General features: G+C 44.6%; 1 protein-coding gene across 1 annotated transcript; it reads right to left on the bottom strand.

The window, feature by feature from the left end:
• Positions 1-3,209: 3,209 nt before the first annotated feature.
• Positions 3,210-17,688, bottom strand: CNMD (chondromodulin). Its single transcript, XM_079314047.1, has 7 exons — positions 17,545-17,688; positions 17,201-17,335; positions 14,671-14,811; positions 11,546-11,659; positions 8,806-8,959; positions 7,464-7,666; positions 3,210-5,145 (listed from the first exon to the last, which is right to left on the bottom strand). Exons 1-7 carry the CDS (start codon positions 17,614-17,616, stop codon positions 4,930-4,932), a joined length of 1,035 nt encoding a protein of 344 aa, XP_079170173.1. The 5' UTR covers positions 17,617-17,688; the 3' UTR covers positions 3,210-4,929.
• Between the last annotated feature and the right edge of the window lie 1,353 nt (positions 17,689-19,041).

Below are 19,041 nucleotides of genomic sequence, written 5' to 3'. Positions count from 1 at the left end.
AATTGATACAAGTTTTCCAAAGTTCAAATTTGATAACCTTCAGAACTGAATGTTACCCTGCTCTTTGAATGCAGTGAACCAAGGTGGATTGGATTTAGGGAGGGTTTTGTGTGCTTTACCTCTTAACATTTACTGAACAGTGTCTGCTTCTTGGAAGAGTGTCTCAAAGCATATACTTATGACATGTTTCAGAGAAGATTTTTTGCTTTGGTGTGAGGCTTTTTTTGACCTTCAGAGAATTCTGAGTAGCTGGTTGCTCAGTATGTAGAGCATTTGCCTGTCCATATAGGATGCTAACATTGGAGTTGATTTGATTTGGAATAGTTACTTGAACTCCATTCTCCCAGATAAGTGCGTTGCTGCTTTTTATTTATGCGCAAAAGCATTTCTTTCTTTTTAATGTAGAAGGAAGACAAAGTCTGAGTGCTTCCCTTTGTCACAAAATTGGGTTCTTGTCTCTTGGCCAGCCTTGCTTTATAAATGTCATTCAGAGTACTTAACAGAACTTAGTAAAGGCTTGCTGTGGGGAAAAGCCTAGGTAAAAATCTCTTAATGAAAAATTAAAAAGTAATTTGAAGATGTTTCTGCCAATCAAGTTGCTCTTACTTACTGAAGAGAACATAGCAGAGGTTCCTATGTCTTTCACTTACTGAATGACCATGGGAGTATTATGTCAGATAAACACAGTATATTCTTGTATTAAGTGGGTACTGTTTCACTGCTTTGAGATTCAATTCACTTAGCTTAAGGCAAAAAGCAAAATAAAATGCATTGCTGCTTAAGTACTCTTGAGGCATATGTAATGCAAATATAATGCTTTAGCTTCAGGCTAAAACTTGTAGCAATCAAGTGGTAGAGCTTCCTGTCCATCTCAATACTGTAAGCCAAGTTTGCAGGTCTAGACATAATTCCAGCATGTTTCTGAGCACAGGCAGATAATCTGTGTGTGTTCCTCCTTCAAGTTTAGGTTAATCAATAATGGCAAGTCTTGCTGCCTTATAGGCAGAGGGAAATGTGTTTGTGGGGGAGGGAGAGATGTTGGGTTTTTTGTTTGGAGGGGATTGGATTAAATAAGTAGACAAAATTTCTTTAGAAAGCTGAGGGAAAGGTGCTTCATGAACTTAATGAGCAGTGTATTTTGTTCTTGTCGACACACACACACACATAAAATTGTACCAGAATCTGTAGATCAATAGAATGCTAGCAGTAGCTTGGGTGTTGAATAGAGGCTCTGAAAAAAAACACTGACAAAAGGAATTTCCTTTGGGACTGGAGAGGGTGAGTGGAATATGTAGCGGCACTGATAATGAGTTTGCTGGAGGAAGAGAACTGCCTGCAAGGACAGAGTGGATGATGTTATAATTGTGTTCAAACTGCTTGAGGGCTTCTTTCCCAAGCCTTTTGGTCTTCTATAGATAGTACTGTCTGGGAGACTGAGGCAGTTTCACCTCAGTGCTCTGATTTGTACTGATGCAAATACTGGAATGGGACAGCAAGATGAAACAGTTACCATTTAATGCCATAGATGGGATTGCTCTTTGCTCCTGTTCTCGGGGAAGATGCCTGCTATAGGTTAAGGCTGCCTCTCTCGTCTTTGAAAGAGCAGTTGGTAGATGTGTGTTTGTAAAAGGCCAGCTGAGCCTCTCAGAAGCAGGAGATGGTGCTCCTGGTTGTCTCTTTTGCCTTTTCTGACCAGAGATTCTGTCCACCCAGACATGTCAATCAGCAATTGCCAACTGTAGTTTTATGCTTCACTACTTTTTTTTTTTTTTTTTTTCCCTACACTGGATGGAACAAGTGATTAGTCTGTTCTTCACTGAGACTTTATTGGAATTTTTTATGGTGCAGTAGGGGTGAAGTGTTACATGGGAAGAGAAGCCAGATTGCCTTCCTTCCATGCCTCCAAGCTTCTTTTTGCTTTTTAGTGTAGATAAAAGTGGAGGGTGATTCCTGTATGAAAAAGGACAAAGGGTTCATTTGTTTTAAGTGTGGAGAAAGGGAACTGTTGATATAGAAAAAAAGATTCCTCCTGCCTTCCCATCACTGGCTTTCAATCTATGTAACCATATGGGATTGCTCTCTCTTTTCCATCTCTTTCACCAGCTTGAATTTATCCCCTTTTTCTGCTTTAATCTGCTCTGCCATTCTAATCCTTCTAGGAAAATCACATGGATAATTAAGTTTTAAGGATAGTGGAACTGCAGTGTTGTGACAAACATCCACCCACCTGTGGTGGGAGACACTGTTGATGACAAACTCATTCTTCTTCCCTAAACTTTGGCCAAAGGAAAGCCTTCAGCTGTTTTCTGCTGGCCCAGGGTCAGATTTGGGGAACACCCTGTTCCATACTTCCCCAAATGCTGTGACATGTTGTAACCTCTTTAGTGTGCCAAGGTATTACATTTGTGATGGCAGTGAGAAACTTCAGCACTGGTAGTAAATACTGTACAGCAGTGAAAGGATCACTGTGGAGGGTTAGAGCAGGAGTCTGAACTTCAGCTGCAGGGAATATCACAGTATCTTTTCACTGTTGGCTTTTTGGTTTTACTGCTGTGCCTGTGTTGCCTCAGAACTTTTCCTTCAAAATCAGATGTTATGCTAAAGTAGGATTTTTTCCCAACCTTGCTACAGCATGAGATCTTTACTTTTCTCTCTTTGAATCTGATATGAAGGTAAATAGGAATTTGCTTGCTTGAAGCTTGAGTTGGAGAAGGTATTTTGTTGCCTATCTTCTAGAAATAGATAAACGTTATGGTCACTGGGGCTTTTGTGGCGTGGTGTGTAGATATGTTCTCGAGACATTTGTGCTATGTGTGACAGCTCCATATCCAGAGCAGGATGCTTTTTTTGCTTCTTACATGCTTTGTGACTGCTTACAGAAAGCAAATTATTACAAGGTTTTGTTAAGGAAGAATTAATTTTGTTAACTATGTGTAGAGGTGGAAAGCACCTACAAGAAAGTTGTTTTTGTGTCTTCAGAAGGAGGCTGTTTGTTTTATTGGGGGACACAGGGAGAAGCAGATAACAGGTTGCCTCAAGATGCAAAAGAGAGCAACAGTCTAGCTTAGACATACACACAGTCACATTTCTCTGCCTCCAGTGTTTCATTTGATGATGCCCTTCTTTTCAGACAGTTCTTGAATGAGTATGTGAAAGAATTGTTACACCTTCTACATTGAAAAAAGCACAGAAAGCAACTGGAGGTTTTTAATGTGTTTGTTTAATCTGCAATAAAAAAAAAAAAGGAAAACTGACTTTTCTAAGCATATGATAGACATACTTCTAAAACAGCATAATGATCAAGGTCATTTTCAGTTTAAAAAGCAGAAACTCAAATTTAACAGGCCTTAAAATCCCACTTTAAGAAGTTTATAATTTAAATATTTCAAAGCAAGTCTGTCCTTCAGATTAAGGGAAGGTGAAGTTTATACTAAAAAGCTACAATAGAACAAAATGCTGAATTCTATTCTCATCTTATTCTCATTTAACACTTTGCTTTTTAGATATGCAGTTTAGCATTCCACATGAGGTTGTCTTTATTTTCTTTAAGCCATGATTATGTCAAATTAATTCCTCTTTTCTGTGTGTCATGCAGTGTTAATAACATTACTGGGCTTGCAATATCTCAAGAGCTGTTTAGTCACAAAAATGAATGCTCCAGAAAGCAAACCTTAAGAAAAATGGAACCATTTTGTTAATAAAGATGATGTAGATGGCTCCATAAACTTGGTGGTAGGGTTCAAGATGCATAGTATGGATAAAGGCTGTGCAATACCACTATTTTTGTTTTTCAAGGCTAGAAATACTAAGTTGTTCCACCTTTGTGTGTTTCAGCTTAGTACCTTCCTTGGAGATTTAATGTGTAATGGGATCAATCCAAATAATTGCAGAGTTTGCCTCAACAAAAAGGGTGAGGTGAGAAAGGAGATGGAAAAAAAAAAAAAAAAGGCTTTCATTTTTCCCCCTCCCTTCTGGTAAACAGTTTTTCTTTTGGGGAAAGATGTGAGCTTCAGCAAAGCTAAAGGAACTGGTGTGAATGGCTGCTATCCATGTGAAATAAAGAGGGGTTGTAATCTTGTGTCAAAAGTGTCTAGTTCAAGGATTTATAAATAACAGGGGCTGTTGTAGATTCTGAAGGGTCTTGAGACTCCTTGGTCTGCAATTGCATGTAAATACTTTTGCTGTAGTAGCTGGATAGCAGATACTTGTTAGACACTACAGTGGTATCATGGATACAGGATTCTTGAGGCTGGGGCTTCTTTGATGTTGGGATGTGTGAAGGGTTTTGATTCTGCGGCTGCTCACATTCCCTTCCACAGCCCCTTTTCCTGCTGTTTGTTTCCGCTTTAGCACAATGTGCGCTTTCCCGTGTCCCCTGGAGCAGCTTTGTGGGAAAGGTGGTATGCTGTAATTGGTTTATAACCATTCATAATGACCTGGCAACTCTGAATAGCAACAAGGAGCAACTTAACTTGTGATTTATTTAAGCTACATGGATTAAAGGCACTCCCAAGTGTACAAGTTGAGCTAGTTTCTTAATTGGATGTAAATTTTCACATACAGCTTGGAAAGAGAGGAGTTTGAAAGGCTGAATTTAGATGTATGGGCAAGCTTCTGGACTGCTAAACCAATTATGAGCAAAGTTTAATATTGTCCTATTTTGGGATGTCTCAGTTTTTTTATTCAGGAAGTGCTAGTATACCCTTGCCCCTTTTAAAGCTAGTGGAATACTAACTTGAGATTTTAATTTGCAGTTGTAATATCTGACCTTGCTTTTGGATGTAGAAGAACAAGCTCTGATTTTGTAAGGCAGGATCGGTATCACTGCTTTGGTTGTAGTCTTTTACCAGTTCATTGTATTCCTGCTTATTTTGTCAAGGCTCCAGTTTTGGTTTTTGGTTGTTTGTTTTTTTTGGCCAAGGGGTTTTGTCACACAACGCCCATGATCCGAGCAACCCACCAGCTGCAGGGCATGATGATGCGGCAGGCGGTGCGGCAGCCCTGGTAGTTGTAGGGCCAGGGCTGGTAGCCCATGAGGGGCTCGCAGATCCGCTGGCACTGCGTGTAACTCCGCCGGCACTCGATGCAGCACACGCCCAGGTGATCCAACATGGGGTCAAAAGCCATCCCTTCACCTTCCAGCTGCTGGAATGTAAAACATTACATGTCATCCTGGTGCTCTCGTTCTCATGGAATAGCAGAATGCATCCATGCTCCTGTTACCCCCACAAAGGGTAAGACCTGCAGTCTTGGTCTGTTGACAGAACTCCCACTAAGTGGCCCATGCATCTTGCTTTATTATTTTTCTTTTTGTCTTGCTCTCTTTGGCAGTAGTGTAGAATTGGTGCAATCACCCTTGTAAAATGGAAAGAACAACAGGCAGCTCTAACTTCATTATTTTTATTCTACAGTCCTTGCAAAAGCTCCAGCAACGGTAACCTCCTCGCAACCTTTAAATATTAGCAATGGAAAAGATTTCAAGATAGTTACCTGAATCTTTCATGAAGGTGAGAATTCCTGAAATATATTATGTGATTTTTATGATTAGTTTTAGTTAGTGTATTTTAATGCTTTTTACAGCATTTCCTCTGGTCCCCTGCACTTTTCTGAGGATTTGGCACTTGTCTCAGTCTGATTCCTTCCCTCCCACCCCACCACATTTAGCTGCTTGGTGGACAGTGAGAATTCTGCCTGTTCTGTAGCTGACAGTTAGAAGTTAAATGGAGCAAAGCACGCACAAAATACATGGAAGTCTTTACCCTTCAAAATTCCTTTCCTCATCTCTGGAGGAAAAAAGGTTACCAGATATTCTGCTTTTGGAAACTTGGGTTTTTCTTTGCCCATTGGTTTTTCAAGAAAAGCAGCAGTAACGCACAAATGTTGAAGTACCAGTCCAGCTTTTTACCTAAGCATTTTTCATTCATTTTCGAAAAGCAGCAGCACAGCAAAAAAAGTCACACAGAAAGGTGCCCACCCCTTATCTGGGCTTGTTCAGGACACTAGTGACAGCTGGGCGTTTTTACGGACCCCAGCAACTCCTTCCTAGCCTTGAGAGTAGAGAAGATGTTTTCTTTTCAAGGATTCATCATCCTTGAAATTCAGATACCTGCACCTGAGCTCATCATCCAGGCTCCTCTTACAGTGAGTAAAGAGAAGCAGCTCTAGGGAGGATTCATTTCATCTTTCAGGAAAGACCTGGAGCATGATTAATGGTCCTTGTCAGTCCAATGACTCGGTCTCTAAGAAAGCCTGTGAAGGCATCGGTGCAGGGGCTGTTGGTGAAGGTGAGTCCGACTGAGGGCAGTCTGATGGCTGCATCTGTCTGGCCATTCTCCCTTTGGCCCAGCTGCCCTTTGGCTAGAAGAGCAGACCTGTTCTGCCTCCAGAGGCAGGGCAGCTCAGACCTCATGAGATGGTCACGTTAGTAGGTGTGAGGAGAAGCTACATTCCAGGGCCACTGCTGTTTTACTGACCTCGTGAGAGAGTCGATTTAGATCCACTTTATTTGGAGTGATTAATTTAAGTTTAATTAAGGGATGTCAACTCGGCAGAATGCTGTCACAGTATAATGATCTCCTGCTGTTGCATAAATATCAAGTCAAAGCTGGGACTTACTTCCAAAGCAGGAGGCATTTATCTTGTGACAGTGTTGTATTAAAATGACTTACTCCTGCTGCACCAAATGGTGGGTGTAAATTGTCTGGCGCTGGTGCAGCAGACTGGAAGGTGCCTCCTGCACAGCCAGTGTCCCTGCAGCGTGGCAGAGGTGTTGGGACACAGCAGGGTGGCTCCTCTGCTCTTTCTGAGGGCTGCTGCTTCTTGAAGGGTGAGAACAAGTTTTACAACAGTCATCCTCCACCCACTGCTGCTGTCTCAAAACAGATTCTTCTCTGTCAGGTTCTTGCCTGTCTAGGGTTGCTTATCCTCAGAGAAGAGGCTGATAAAGAAATTTATTTGGCTGGACCTTTATCTCTTTGTACCCAGACACTTCTGTGTTCCCTGTAGCAGTCATGTCTGGTGCTAATTTCTGTTTGAGAACAAAGCCTATTTCTAGCTACTGGACTCTCTTCACATAGTAAATTATAGGGCTCAGCTTTCTGATCAAGACGAGCTTTGTTTGTTTCTAGAAGGTTCTGCCCTTGTCAGATCTCCAGTGCTGTTTCCATATGGACCTGGAAACCTCAAAAAGCAACTTAAGGCATCAACTTGCCTTAACCTTGTAACCTCAAGCACTTGTGCTTGTTTCAGACTGAAATCTAATGAAAACTGGGAGAAGAGGACAGAGGGAAGACATTTTTGAGCTGCTCTGCTGTTTTACCAGTCTGTTATTTCCAAGAAAAGCTGAACAAGCAAAGACTGCGCAGATTTAAAAAGAAAAGAAAAAAGACAAGCCCCACATTACCAATGTTACCTGCTCAACACAGTCCTGGGCTCTGAAGGAAGATTGCAGTGTAAATACTTACATTGTATGGGTTGTCTGCATTAAATGTTTGATCAGTTTCTTGTGCCATTGGCCTGGTTTCATTAACCTGGTGGCCAAGTTCTTGAGTCAGCTGCACAGCTTGTGACCTGGGGTTTACTTCTTCAGAAGCAGCTTCCAAGTCTTCCTCATCAAAGTTTGATTCTGATTGGCGCTTGTTTCTCTTCATTTCTCTCCATTGGTTATCTGAACAAATAATCACCAGAGGACAATCTTACCTTGAGTGTGTCCTTGTAGTTACCTAGTATTTCAGTGATTTCTTGAAAAATTAAAAAAGGAGAGGATGGAGGGCAGAGAAAGCCAAAACTGTGCCTTGGCAGCCTTGATATGCATTGCCATGGGAGCTGCTGCTTGCCTTCCTATGTTGTGTCTGCAGCCAATGCCAGTATGATTGCCTTTCCCCACCTCCCACCTCTCCCTGAGGCAAAATGTGTGTGAGGAGATTTGTTGGGGGTTTTTTCACCCAGCCTGTAGTCACTGATACTAATCCAGCAGCAGTTTCCAGCACTAGCAAGACCAGCTGTACACACCTCACTTTTTAAAAATATTTTTTGGCAGAATGGTGCCCTGCTCTGAAGGACATCTGGCTCTGGGCAGCTTTGATACTGCTTTTTTGTTGCCCAGTGGGATATGCAAGAGCATGAGGAAAGTGGAAAATATTGGTAGCTCAGATCCACAGGTACTCTAAAATGTGGTAATTGTTTTTTCACATGTGTTGTCCCACCCAAGTGTTCTGATATTAACTGGACGAAGGAGGAATAAATATTTTTGAGCCTTCTCTTTTCCTAGCCTGGAAGCTCCCTATAGGAGTTGCCATCTTCCTGTGATTCCTGAACATCTTTGCTAAGCTTGCTTATGGTCCCCGAGTTCAGAGCTGGGACTGCCCCAGGGTCTCATAAACCATCCACCAGCAGGCTGGCTTAAAGCATCTTCCTTCCACTCCACTGAATTCCTCTGAGGAAGCGGGGTAGAAAACAGGACAGGCTATGGTCCCCAATTCCTGGCCAGTGTTTCTGCTGCCTGGTGTCAGCTGCCTACATGTTTGTCTTGTCTCTAGAAGGAGGCTGACTTCTCTTGGAAATGTTTCATCTCCTAGCAAGTCACCCAGTTGGGTTGTGCAAATTGTCCGAGTAAATACAAGGATGGAAAATATCAAAGAGATTAACTCCAAACCCACAATGCTGGCACGAGCCCAGAAAGGTGAGGGCAAGGGAGGAGAGGAGTCTGGTTTCCCAGATGTGCTAGTTTTAGTAGCAAACCTGATGTAGGGAAGGCATTTAGATTAAGGGAGGGATAACATACTTTTCAAATAAAAGAAATGTTACCTTTGGGATATGTTGGTCGCAGCCAGAAAATTGGAAGATCCCTGCAAAGCTCTAAAATTTTGGGGCTTAGGAAGCTGTTATGCTTGATAGGCTCATCTGCAGCCACCCAGATAAGGGAGTTTTTGTCAAATCTCACAGGCATGATTTCATCTTCCTGCAAATAGAAGAGCATAAATCCTTTGCTGCTCAGTGAGCAGTCATGTGCCTGCTTGCTGTTAATTCTTGAGCACCAAACTGTGTAATTATCCACTGCAACTAATACTGAGCATCCTTCTATGTCATCAATGTGAGCGGATCGTGCTGAGCCACAGCCTGGGGAAAGGCTGCCACCACTGAAATAAGAGCAAAGCCACTGTCAGCTTTGCTGGGACTATGATTTCACCCATCTCACTCCTGGAAGGCTTCTGCCCCACGCATGAGGGCTGGGTGTCAGATCTTTTAGCCCAAAACACCAAAATTTCAGGTGGTGGAAACCAAACATCTACCATCTTCAGCAAAGCAGCAATGAAATGCCAGCAAACCCCAAGCCCCTCATTTTTCTTATGCCCTCTTCTCATTTGACATACTCCGAATATATAACTGTATTTACAATGTGTGTAGGGAGGGTGAGGGGTGGAATCTCGTTCAAAAGTTTTAGGGAGGATTATAGCTTGAGAACTGCTCCAGCTTTCAGTTTTAAGTCAATGTGATCGGTCTGATTAAAGGTCTTGTTTGGTAAAAGCAATTCAATTGACCAAAAGCTTGAAGTGCAAGTTAAAGGAGCCTGCCTTTTTGAAGTGTACCCTGCAGGTTTTTGGTTCATATCTTCAAAGTAATGTAGGAAAATGCCAGTGATTGATTCTTTAAAGTTGTTAGTTCAAAGTATTATTTTACATAAAAAGTGTAAGTATTTTATAGCAACGGTGAAATATTAAAAGAAAACTAACTTCTGAATCATGAAAACCAGCATGATTTCAAAGTTAAAATTCTAAATTGCTTTCATAAAAGTCATCAAGACTTGTTATATAACTGACTAGATCAATTTATTCCCTTGAGTTGTTGTTTCTTTAGTGTGTTTATTGATTTATTTTGTAGGTCTCAAGTAATTTAAGTTTGCTATCCAATCTGTCTACTGCTCTTTATTTATATTCTCTCACTAAAGCTTTTATCAACATCAAAAATATCTTGACTCTAATTTTCAGAAATAAAAACATCCTTTGTTTCTGTTTGAAATGATCCTGGCTTGTGAGCAGCCAGAACTTAGCTATCTATAGAACTCTTATTACTCAACAATTTTTGTAGATAATGTTGTTATAATGCCCATTGTAGGAAAACAGCATAGGCATACTTTCTCCTAAATACTTCCATAGCAGAAAGATGACTTGGCCTAGAAAAATAAATACTACTTTCTCATTCCTGTAGTACATCTAGCCTGGAAAATCGAGTGACAGGGAAAAGTTAATGTCTTAGTGGTAGCACTAAGTCACCTGCTTGGTGCATGCAATTCATTGCAACAGTCACATAGGTGATGCATCTTTGGAGACGATGCATAAAAAACAGGGCAAGGAAATAGTTTTACTGTCACCATGTAGAATTAGAAATAATTTTTTGATTATCTAGGATGATGTCTTCAGGTCTGTGACTTTGTTTTTACAGAAAGATGAAAAATTCAAACTTTGATTTCAAGCAACAGCACTAATTAAGTCAAGGCCAGCTGCCTTTAAAATAAGGCAAGGCAGGCAAGATGGAGCTGTCTCTCTGGAATTCATGCAAGTTCTTTTTCCCATCATGGGGAGAATCCTGCCAGCTTCAGGAGGTTTTGTAACATTTGCCAGCCTTTCTGATTCTAGTAGGAGAGATCTTTTTCCCCTTCCTTTTAAAGCAGATGCTCAGTAGTCACAGCACCACTGCAGGGAAGTGCAGCCTTAACAGCACCTCTCTCCCAGCTAATTCTGTCTGCCTTTATTCTCCCAGGAGCAGAGCAAACCCAGGGAAGGGGACTGTGGATCTCCTCATGTCACTGGAGCCACTCCTGTGTGAGCAATGAGTCTGGGTGTCTGAGTGCTGGAAAACTCAGGCTTTGAGCACATAAAGCAATTGGCTTTTTGGGCAAATATGAGGAGGTTTGGTGGTATCTGGGTGAGAACTGAAGCTTCTGTGCTGGTTGTGATGCAAATACTATGAAATTTTAGTTAACATGTAGAATTTTATGCTAAGAAGGCAAAATCATATTTTTTAGAAGAAATTATTTCTTCTGGGTTACAGTTTTAATTTTTACCATGTTTTCCACAATTCCCTTTTACTGACTAGAGTGATGGAGTTCATGCTTCTGCTCAAGAGCATCGATAGAAATCTCCTGTGGTCTACCACTGTCCTCCTTTGCATTGACTAAAGAGCTGCTTCTTCCACACCCTTCCTTCCAGCCTTGTGCACAGCCTGGTCTCAGCACGTGCTCTTGTCATGGAAGTCTCCTGTGGATCGGGTAGAAATCAGTCTGTGGCTTCCCCACTCACTAATCTGCAGCCTCTCATAATGTCCCTGGACACAATGACATGCCTGACACCAATCTTGTTTTTCTTACCTTTTCTTACCCTTTCATTCCTTGCAACCAATCAATGAATCCTCAGCTATCCTACCCTACATTCAACAACCCTACCATGAGCTTGAGTGGCTTTCAAATGCCATTTTCTACTTAAGTACCTCCTTTAGGCTCTCTCTATACAAAGATTAGTTTAAAAAAACCCAACAAATAACCCCTTACCAGCTCAGATGAGAGGCTTGCTTTAGCCATAGCATCAACTTCAGGGATGTGAGCTTTCGGCTGAGCTTTGATGTAACACTTTTCTCCTTCAGCAAAACGGATCCCAGTTATGCCCTGCAAAAGCAGAAGGCAGGGAGTTGTGCACGCCCCTCCAGCTCCTCACCACCCCCAAGAAAGTGCCACTGAATTTTCAGTCTGAAGGTTAACCTTCTTCAAAACCAGAAGCAGTAGAATGCTCTTCCTTCATCATTGTAGCTTCACAATTTTGGTCAAATTGATCTAGAAGTTTTTGCTAGATTTCTGAAAGTGGGAGGGGGTGTTTTATATAAGTGCTTCCATGCAGGCTGTAGGCTACTTGGAGTAGCTCTGTTAAGGAATTAGTTGACATGATTTGAACTGTAGCTTAGCACCTAACGTAGGCAGTCTTGAAATTGTGTTAGCTGGTGATGTGGTACCCTTGTGACACAGTTCTACAAAAATGTGGGGGCACCTTGGTTCAGTTTGTACAAATTAAGTGACTATGACAGCAAAGGGAAGTTGTGATGGGCAGTTTGGTGCAGAAATCTGTGTGTGGGACTTCATCTGGCCTACCAGGGTGGAATGCAATTACATAAACCATAAATGTCTAGTTTTAAGCAAGAGAAGGAAGCAAGTTTCCTGCAAGTCCTGGGACATACCTTCCAACCAGAACGTCAGGCATCAACATTTTGCCATTGTCTGTAGTTTCTATGTTTCTACTGTAGGTTTTTGGGTATCCATAAAGGAGTTCTCTTCTACATTATAAATAGCTCATTGTAAACGGCAAAACTTCTGTGTTTTTCATGTGGTTGCACAAGCTCCAGTCAACCACCTAAATATAATTACCTAGTGCCCTTTAAGTTGTGCTGGTTTTCTGCCTGGCCTCTAGCTGCCAGGAGAAAGGGGTGTAGGTGTCAGTATGACCCCTCTCATCATTAAACTGTTAGAGAGCATCCTAAGGAGGGCAATGGAGATGGTGAAGGGCCTTGAGTGGCAGCTGTATGAGAAGCAGCTGAGGTGCCTTGGTCTGTTCAGCCTGGAGGAGACTGAGGGGAGCCCTCACTGCAGCTACAGCTTCATTGTGAGGGGAGAGGAGGGACAGGCATTGATCTCTGCTCTGTGGTGACAGTGACAGCACCCCAGGGAATGGCCTGAAGTTGTGTCAGGGGAGGTTTGGGTTGGATATCAGGAAAAGGTTCTTCACCCAGAGGGTGGCTGGGCACTGGAACAGCCTTCCCAGGGCAGTGGTCACAGCACCAGCCTGGCAGAGACCAAGAAGCAGTTGGACAATGCTCTCAGACACAGGGTGTGACACTTGGGGATGGTCCTGTGCCAGGGTTGGACTTGATGATCCGTGTGGGTCCCTTCCAATTCAGCACACTGTGATCACATGCAGCATGAGATGGATGGTACTGGGGCAACTAAGCCTGTCCTGTGTGTCTGCAGGTCCTGTGTAGCCAGACACACCCCCTTCAAAACAAAATGACTACAAAAAGTGAGAGAGGGAATGGCTATGCAAGGATGGACGTTAGGACATAAGGCTTTGTGGTGTACCAACTGTGCTAGGAATACTCTAATATTGCCAAATTCCAAGCTTTCTCTGACCATGCAGTCATGCCAGCAGTGCCAGGCAATCTGCTAATGTAAACACTAGTGTTTTTACTGGTGATGTAAATAAAGGGAGACTTGGAAGCACATGTCTTTACTTGCTTTCAGCTTCGTGTGGACTGCTGGCTGAAAACCCAAGTGGCATCATCCCTTTGCTGAGGTTGTCCTGGCCCTCTGTAATTACAAGCAGGCACTATCCCTGGGAGGTTCCTTTAGCTGATTGGTGTTACGAGCTGATTCATGACCTGGTTGTGACAGGCAGGACCTCACCAGCAACACACGTGGAGGCAAAATGAATTCAGCACCTCTCCAGTGCACTGGTGCCTTTGTGCAGATGTCACATGGCAAAGGCAAATGAGAAGAGCACGCTGTGGATGCTCTTACTCAGCTGCTAATAATGTTGCTATGGTGATGCTAATGAGAGTTGCATAAAGGCAGAACCACAGCTGTTGGGAAAGTTGGGGTCCAGCATCTCTTGGCATGGATTCGTTTGTTCTTGCTGAAAAGCCAAGAAGCTGGATTTCCTTGCCTTTACAGATCCAGCAAGAGAAAGGTGAGTCCTCTGCAAGCAGAGATGCTTCCTAGCATCATCATCAGCAGCAGCATCTTTATTTTAGGTGCTGTTCTGACTTGGAGAGTGCTTAACTCTGAGAACCTGAGTTTGCATCTGAGAACATTTAACTGCAGGGTCTGGGCCCTGTAAATGTGTTCCTGCAGGATCACATAGATGTGCCTTAGTAGCTCAGGGCACCTCAGAGACCCACTGTATCCAAGCTGCTGAGCTCTGCTTAGGTTTGGCATCTGTTAGTGCAGGCTCTGTGCTGAGCAGCCAGAAATTGCTGGGCTGCCCAAGTGTGTTTGCTGTCAAACACAACTTGGTACAAGGATACATGAACTGTGCACAGCACCTGGTGTTTGGTGCAAGGATGCATGAACTGTGCTAAATGCCTCCATCCTCTGCCATGGGGATGAACCCAGGCCAAGCCATGGAGAGCAGATCCCATCCTTGATCTCAGGGCAAAGGAAGCTCCCCAAGGCAAGCACTGTACAGTGGTCTTTCCTTGGCTTACTGTGTTGACCCTACACTCCTCAAACAGGGATGTTTGGGGGAGGTGGTTTTGCCAGTTCAAACCACATGAAATCATGCAAGGGTTATGTCACTGCCTGACAGAATGTTTTTCTAGTAAGAGCCCGAGGTCATGTGTCACACACAGTTCTGCTCAGTGGATTGAAAATGCAAAGTATTTACATGGAGCCAAACCTGATGCAGCCTAATGCACATCACTTTCCGGAGTGGTACCTGGCATGGCTGGTTTCCAAAAAGCATTTAGATTTTTGTTTTGGAGGAAACTGCCTGTCTCCCTGTGAAAGCAAGCCAGGAGAGCAAAAATGTTTGTGTGGATGGCTGGAGGCTGGAACCTGAGACCAACTAGGGTAGGTGTCCTTAAGAGTACAGCTCTGGAGTGTGTTACATGAAGGACAAGAGTGGCACTACTTACGATCTGAAAATCATGGACTTCAACAGCCTCTTCACTCCCACTTCCTGTTTTGAATGTCTCTAAGTTGTTCCCAGCATCTATTTCCATTGATCCATCTTGTACTTTTCCATTAATGCTCATAGTATAGTGAACGTTGTACACCTGGAATCAATAGAAGAGCGGTAGCACACGCCAGTAATTACTTACTGCCTTCCTCCTACACCAGGCAATGGGTCAGTCTGACTCTCCTATCCCTATTTAGCTCCTCAATTTTGCTGCTGCAGGCATTTGATAACCCTCCAACAACCAACACTGCTCTACTTCAGCGTTGGGGCAGCCAGCCCTGAGAGGTTCTTCGGTCTCCATCCTTGCTAGTTTTGAAGGCTTGACTGGAGAAAGCCCTGAGCAACATCTCTGACCCCACAGCTATCCCTGCTCTGAGCATCAGGCAGGACTAGAGACCTGAGATCCCCCTTCCAGGGAGTGCTTATAGTTTTATTTCAAAAACAATGTGGGGTGAGCCCACACCCATGTTCACTCTCCCCTAAAAACCTTCTTCTAGGACATTTAGGAATTGCTGTTATGCTGGCATGATTCCCAAAGGACAGCAGGTGTGAATGTCCTACCCTGAAGGAGCCAACCCCTATTTATCTCTTAGGATGTTCTGCTGAGGCACAGGAAAACAGGTTCCTCTTGAATACAAACATACTTCCCAGCTTGTAATGGATGTGAACTTTGTTTAAATTGGATGTGAAGTTGTATAGACTCGTATTTTCCTTGTCAGCATATTTGCCCTTATCCTATTTTCAATGAGGAGAGCTACAGCATGGTTTGTATTTGCTGGAGGACCACAATCTGTGGAGGGGTTTTGTGATTCTCTTGTGCAGCTCTGCTAAAAATGCTGCACAAGCAGTTTATTTTGGGTCTTAAAAAAGCCTTTACAGCACTTTAATGAAAAATCTACACTGACAGTTAGAGACAAATTTCTTCTTCTCTCACCTTTGCTCAGGGAAGTCTAAGGTGCTAAAGATTTATGGTTCCTCAGCTATGCACAGCCACTCCCATATTTCTGCTTTCTAGGACTCCTGTTGAATGTGGTCCATAAAACCAGACCAGTGTATATGGTCTCCCCCATATACAGGGGCTGAGCTAGAGCTGAGACTGATCCTGTCAGTTAGGGGAGAATTTAAGGATATAAAAAAAAACCCAAGAATTCAAAATTTGCCTTAGTTTTTTGGGGGGATTTTTGTGTTTTTTGGGGGTTTTTTTTGAGTTTTTTTTAATGGTTGACTCTGGATGTAATTTTTGCAGTTGCTTCCCAAACATTTGCAAGTCAAGTGCAGCTTTCTGAGTTTGAAGGCAGCTTGGAAAAACAACCCTCAGCTTTCCTAATGTCTTCACCTAGCGATCAACTTTGAAGCGTAATGAAAACTGTGAATGTGACATATTTTGTATGGCTGAATTTAGATGACAGAAGCATTAAAAAAGCGAAGCATTGTCCTGTACACTACAAATGCACCCATCTGCTCAGAGCTGACAGCACTGTCCCTTGCCTGTGTCACCATGTGCATGCCTCTCCCTTTTCAAAAGCCTAGAGAAGCACATGGTTCTTGCAGCAGGTCTTGGAGGTCAGCAATATGTCCTGTCTTTTTCTGTAAAACCTTGTACTTTTCTTTCTGATTATCTGAATTATCCCTATGTGTAGGGATGTATCTCACAGGGCCACCTTTGCTCTGGCTCCTGGAATTCACACAAGGCCCTCCTTGATGAGGGCTGGCATGTGGCCAGAGGCAGTGCAAAACTTCTTCCAAAGTAAACTCAAGGGTACTAATTTGATTTATGGAGGAAGTTATATTCATGTGTGGACCATCATGTTTCAAATATGTTTGAAACACAAATTCTGTGTAAACAGAAAGAAAAGTTAATCTGTAAATGTGTTCTAATGCTCTGAAATTTGATCATCAGCTTCTCAGTTTCATTTTTTGCATAAAGCATTTCTCGTGAACCCCAGAAATCGTAAATAATAAAACTTAACTTTAAAAATTGCTCCACAGCTGCAAACCTATGTGTATGTACAGTCATACAGAGCACCAGAACTAATGGTGCCTGTTAGTGGGTTAATTTATAACATTACCTACTTGAGGGTCCAGGTAGAATCTGGACCGAGAATGCAGATGGCTGTGAAAAAAGAATTTACACATTTCAATGCTTTTTTTGTCCTAAGAGCAGGAGTTTGCCCAGCATATGAATCTCTGGGGACTTGTTGGGGTTTGAGTTCACTGATGATTTGTGAGCAAAAATCAATGCAGAGTCTGTGCTCTCAAAGATGTGTTCCGTGTTCGCTAATAAATGTGCTTCCAGGAAGCTCCATCCACACAGTCACCAAAGACCGTGATTATGGCTTTGGGGTTTTAGGTGTTTGGGATTTTTGAAAGCACGAAAACAAACCCTACAGGTCTGTCGAAGGAACTCTGTAAAGAGCTCGCAAGGAGCGCTTCCAGCCCGTGCCTCTCCCAGGTGCGAGAGCTGCCCGCCGGCCCGCGGCGCTCACCTGCCGCTCCGTGGCTTTCCAGAAGTAGAAGGCGCCGATGGCCCCGGCCAGCAGCAGCAGCGCCCCGGCGATCAGCACGGCGGCCCCGGCCTTCAGCAGCCGCCCGGGCGCGGGGGGCGCGGCGGCCGCGTACGCCTGCGGAGAGCGGGGTGGGAGCGGGCAGGGACCCCCGACCGGGACCCGACCGGACCCGCTTTGTCCCGATCCATCCCGTTACACCGCGACCTGTCCGGCCCCTCCCGTTCCCTACCGTCCCGACCCGCTCGGTCCCGTTCCATCCCAACTCACGCCCGCGCTGTCCCGATCCCACCCCGTCCCGCCCGGTGCCTGCCCGCAGCACTCACGGGGGGCAGGCACAGCTCCACATCGTCGGGCCCCGCTCGGGCGATGGGCACCTTCTCGGAGCCCCCTGCCATGGCTGCCGCGGCAGGGACAGCAGCCCGGGCTCGGCCCCGGCCCCGGCCCCGGCGGGGCTGCACCGCCCCGGCCCGCCCCGCTCCCGGCGCCGGCCCGCCCAGTCCCGGCCACAATGAGCCCCTTCAGCTGCTCCCGGGGCTGTGCCCTGCTGCCCCATCGCCGGCCCCTCCAGCCGGCCCCTGGGCCTCCTCTGCAGCTTCCGAGCAGGGCTCGGGCTGCGGGGGACACGGGGTCGGTGTGCGGGGGACACGGTGCTCGGGCTGTAGGGGACACGGGGCTCGGTGTGCGGGGGACACGGGGCTCGGGCTGTAGGGGACACGGGGCTCGGTGTGCGGGGGACACGGGGCTCGGGCTGTAGGGGACACGGGGCTCGGGCTGTAGGGGACACGCACCCCCCGCACGCCGTGGCGGAGAGGAGGGGTGCTCCGTCAGACAGACGGCCGTCATAAAAAAACAAAAAAAAAAACAAACAAAAAACAAACAAACAAAAAAACCCAAACAAAAAACCCAACAAAAAGCAATAAAAAAACCCATACAGCTTTTAAAATAGAACAAGGTGTTAACTGATTTTCTGCACTTGCCACAGGAATTCACAGGCGCTGGAGCTGGCAGGCTGCTGGTCGGGGATGCTCTGCCGAACACCTCGCTGACTGGCACAAGCCAACAGCCTCCGGCTGAGCCCCGTGTCCAGGCTGGGCACAGCCTAGGCAAGGGAGCAGCGAGTCCGGCCTGCTGCAGGCTAAGTGAGGGGGTAATTTAATCTTTCCATCTAATAAGGATATCTTGCACCCTTATACCTGAAGCACATGTATCCCTAGGATTTCTTCTATTTCTTGTTAGTCACCATGCTCAGCTTAGCCTTTTTTTGAGATCTGAGATATGGTAGGATCATAAATTTTGGGTGGAAGGAATATTTGTCTGCATCTGTTGGCTCATTCTAATACTGCACATAGCAAGGTTTTAAGGGCTACAACTGGCTCTATCTGGCTATTCATGTGTTTGTCCATGCTTGTGTTTCCTTCATGCCCCTTATGGATGTCCTGCCTGTGCATACATGCACATGCATGTGTCTGTGTGTGTGCATGCTTTGATGCTGGAAAATAAATTGTACTGGACCCCTTTGGGGCTGGTGGTGTCCAACACAAAGCACAGCATCCTTTGCAAGGCTGGAAACTGAGGCACAAACACCAAGAGTGTGTGATGAGGGGCAGATCTGAGTTGTGGCGCATCCTGCCCTGTCCTTCTTGCTCAGTGACTCAGCTGCAGTTACCCAGACAGGCAGCAGTGAGTGGGGGTTCATCTGGGGAGACCCCACTGTCTCACTCCAGAGCAGGAGAGACACTAACCAGCTCTGCTGCAGCAATAGTTTTTTTCAAAGTACGTGTCTCTATTTATACTTCTCTTCCCCCTTCTTGTCCATTTTG

The sequence above is a fragment of the Erithacus rubecula genome (assembly GCF_903797595.1).
Source record: "Erithacus rubecula genome assembly, chromosome: 1".
NCBI classification, from domain to species: Eukaryota; Metazoa; Chordata; class Aves; order Passeriformes; family Muscicapidae; genus Erithacus; species Erithacus rubecula.
Note: the sequence above shows the minus strand (reverse complement) of the source record. Positions and strands in the feature narration are given on the sequence as shown.

Bases quoted from the DNA above. Each gene is read 5' to 3' on its own strand.
- CNMD (XM_079314047.1), bottom strand. From the start codon at position 17,616: ATGGCAGGGGGCTCCGAGAAGGTGCCCATCGCCCGAGCGGGGCCCGAC. The intron at 17,336-17,544 runs GTGAGTGCTGCG...CGCTCTCCGCAG, and splicing joins TGGAGCTGTGCCTGCCCCCC to GCGTACGCGGCCGCCGCGCC. The intron at 8,960-11,545 runs GTAAGGGGTTAT...TTCTATTTGCAG, and splicing joins CAAGCCTCTCATCTGAGCTG to GAAGATGAAATCATGCCTGT.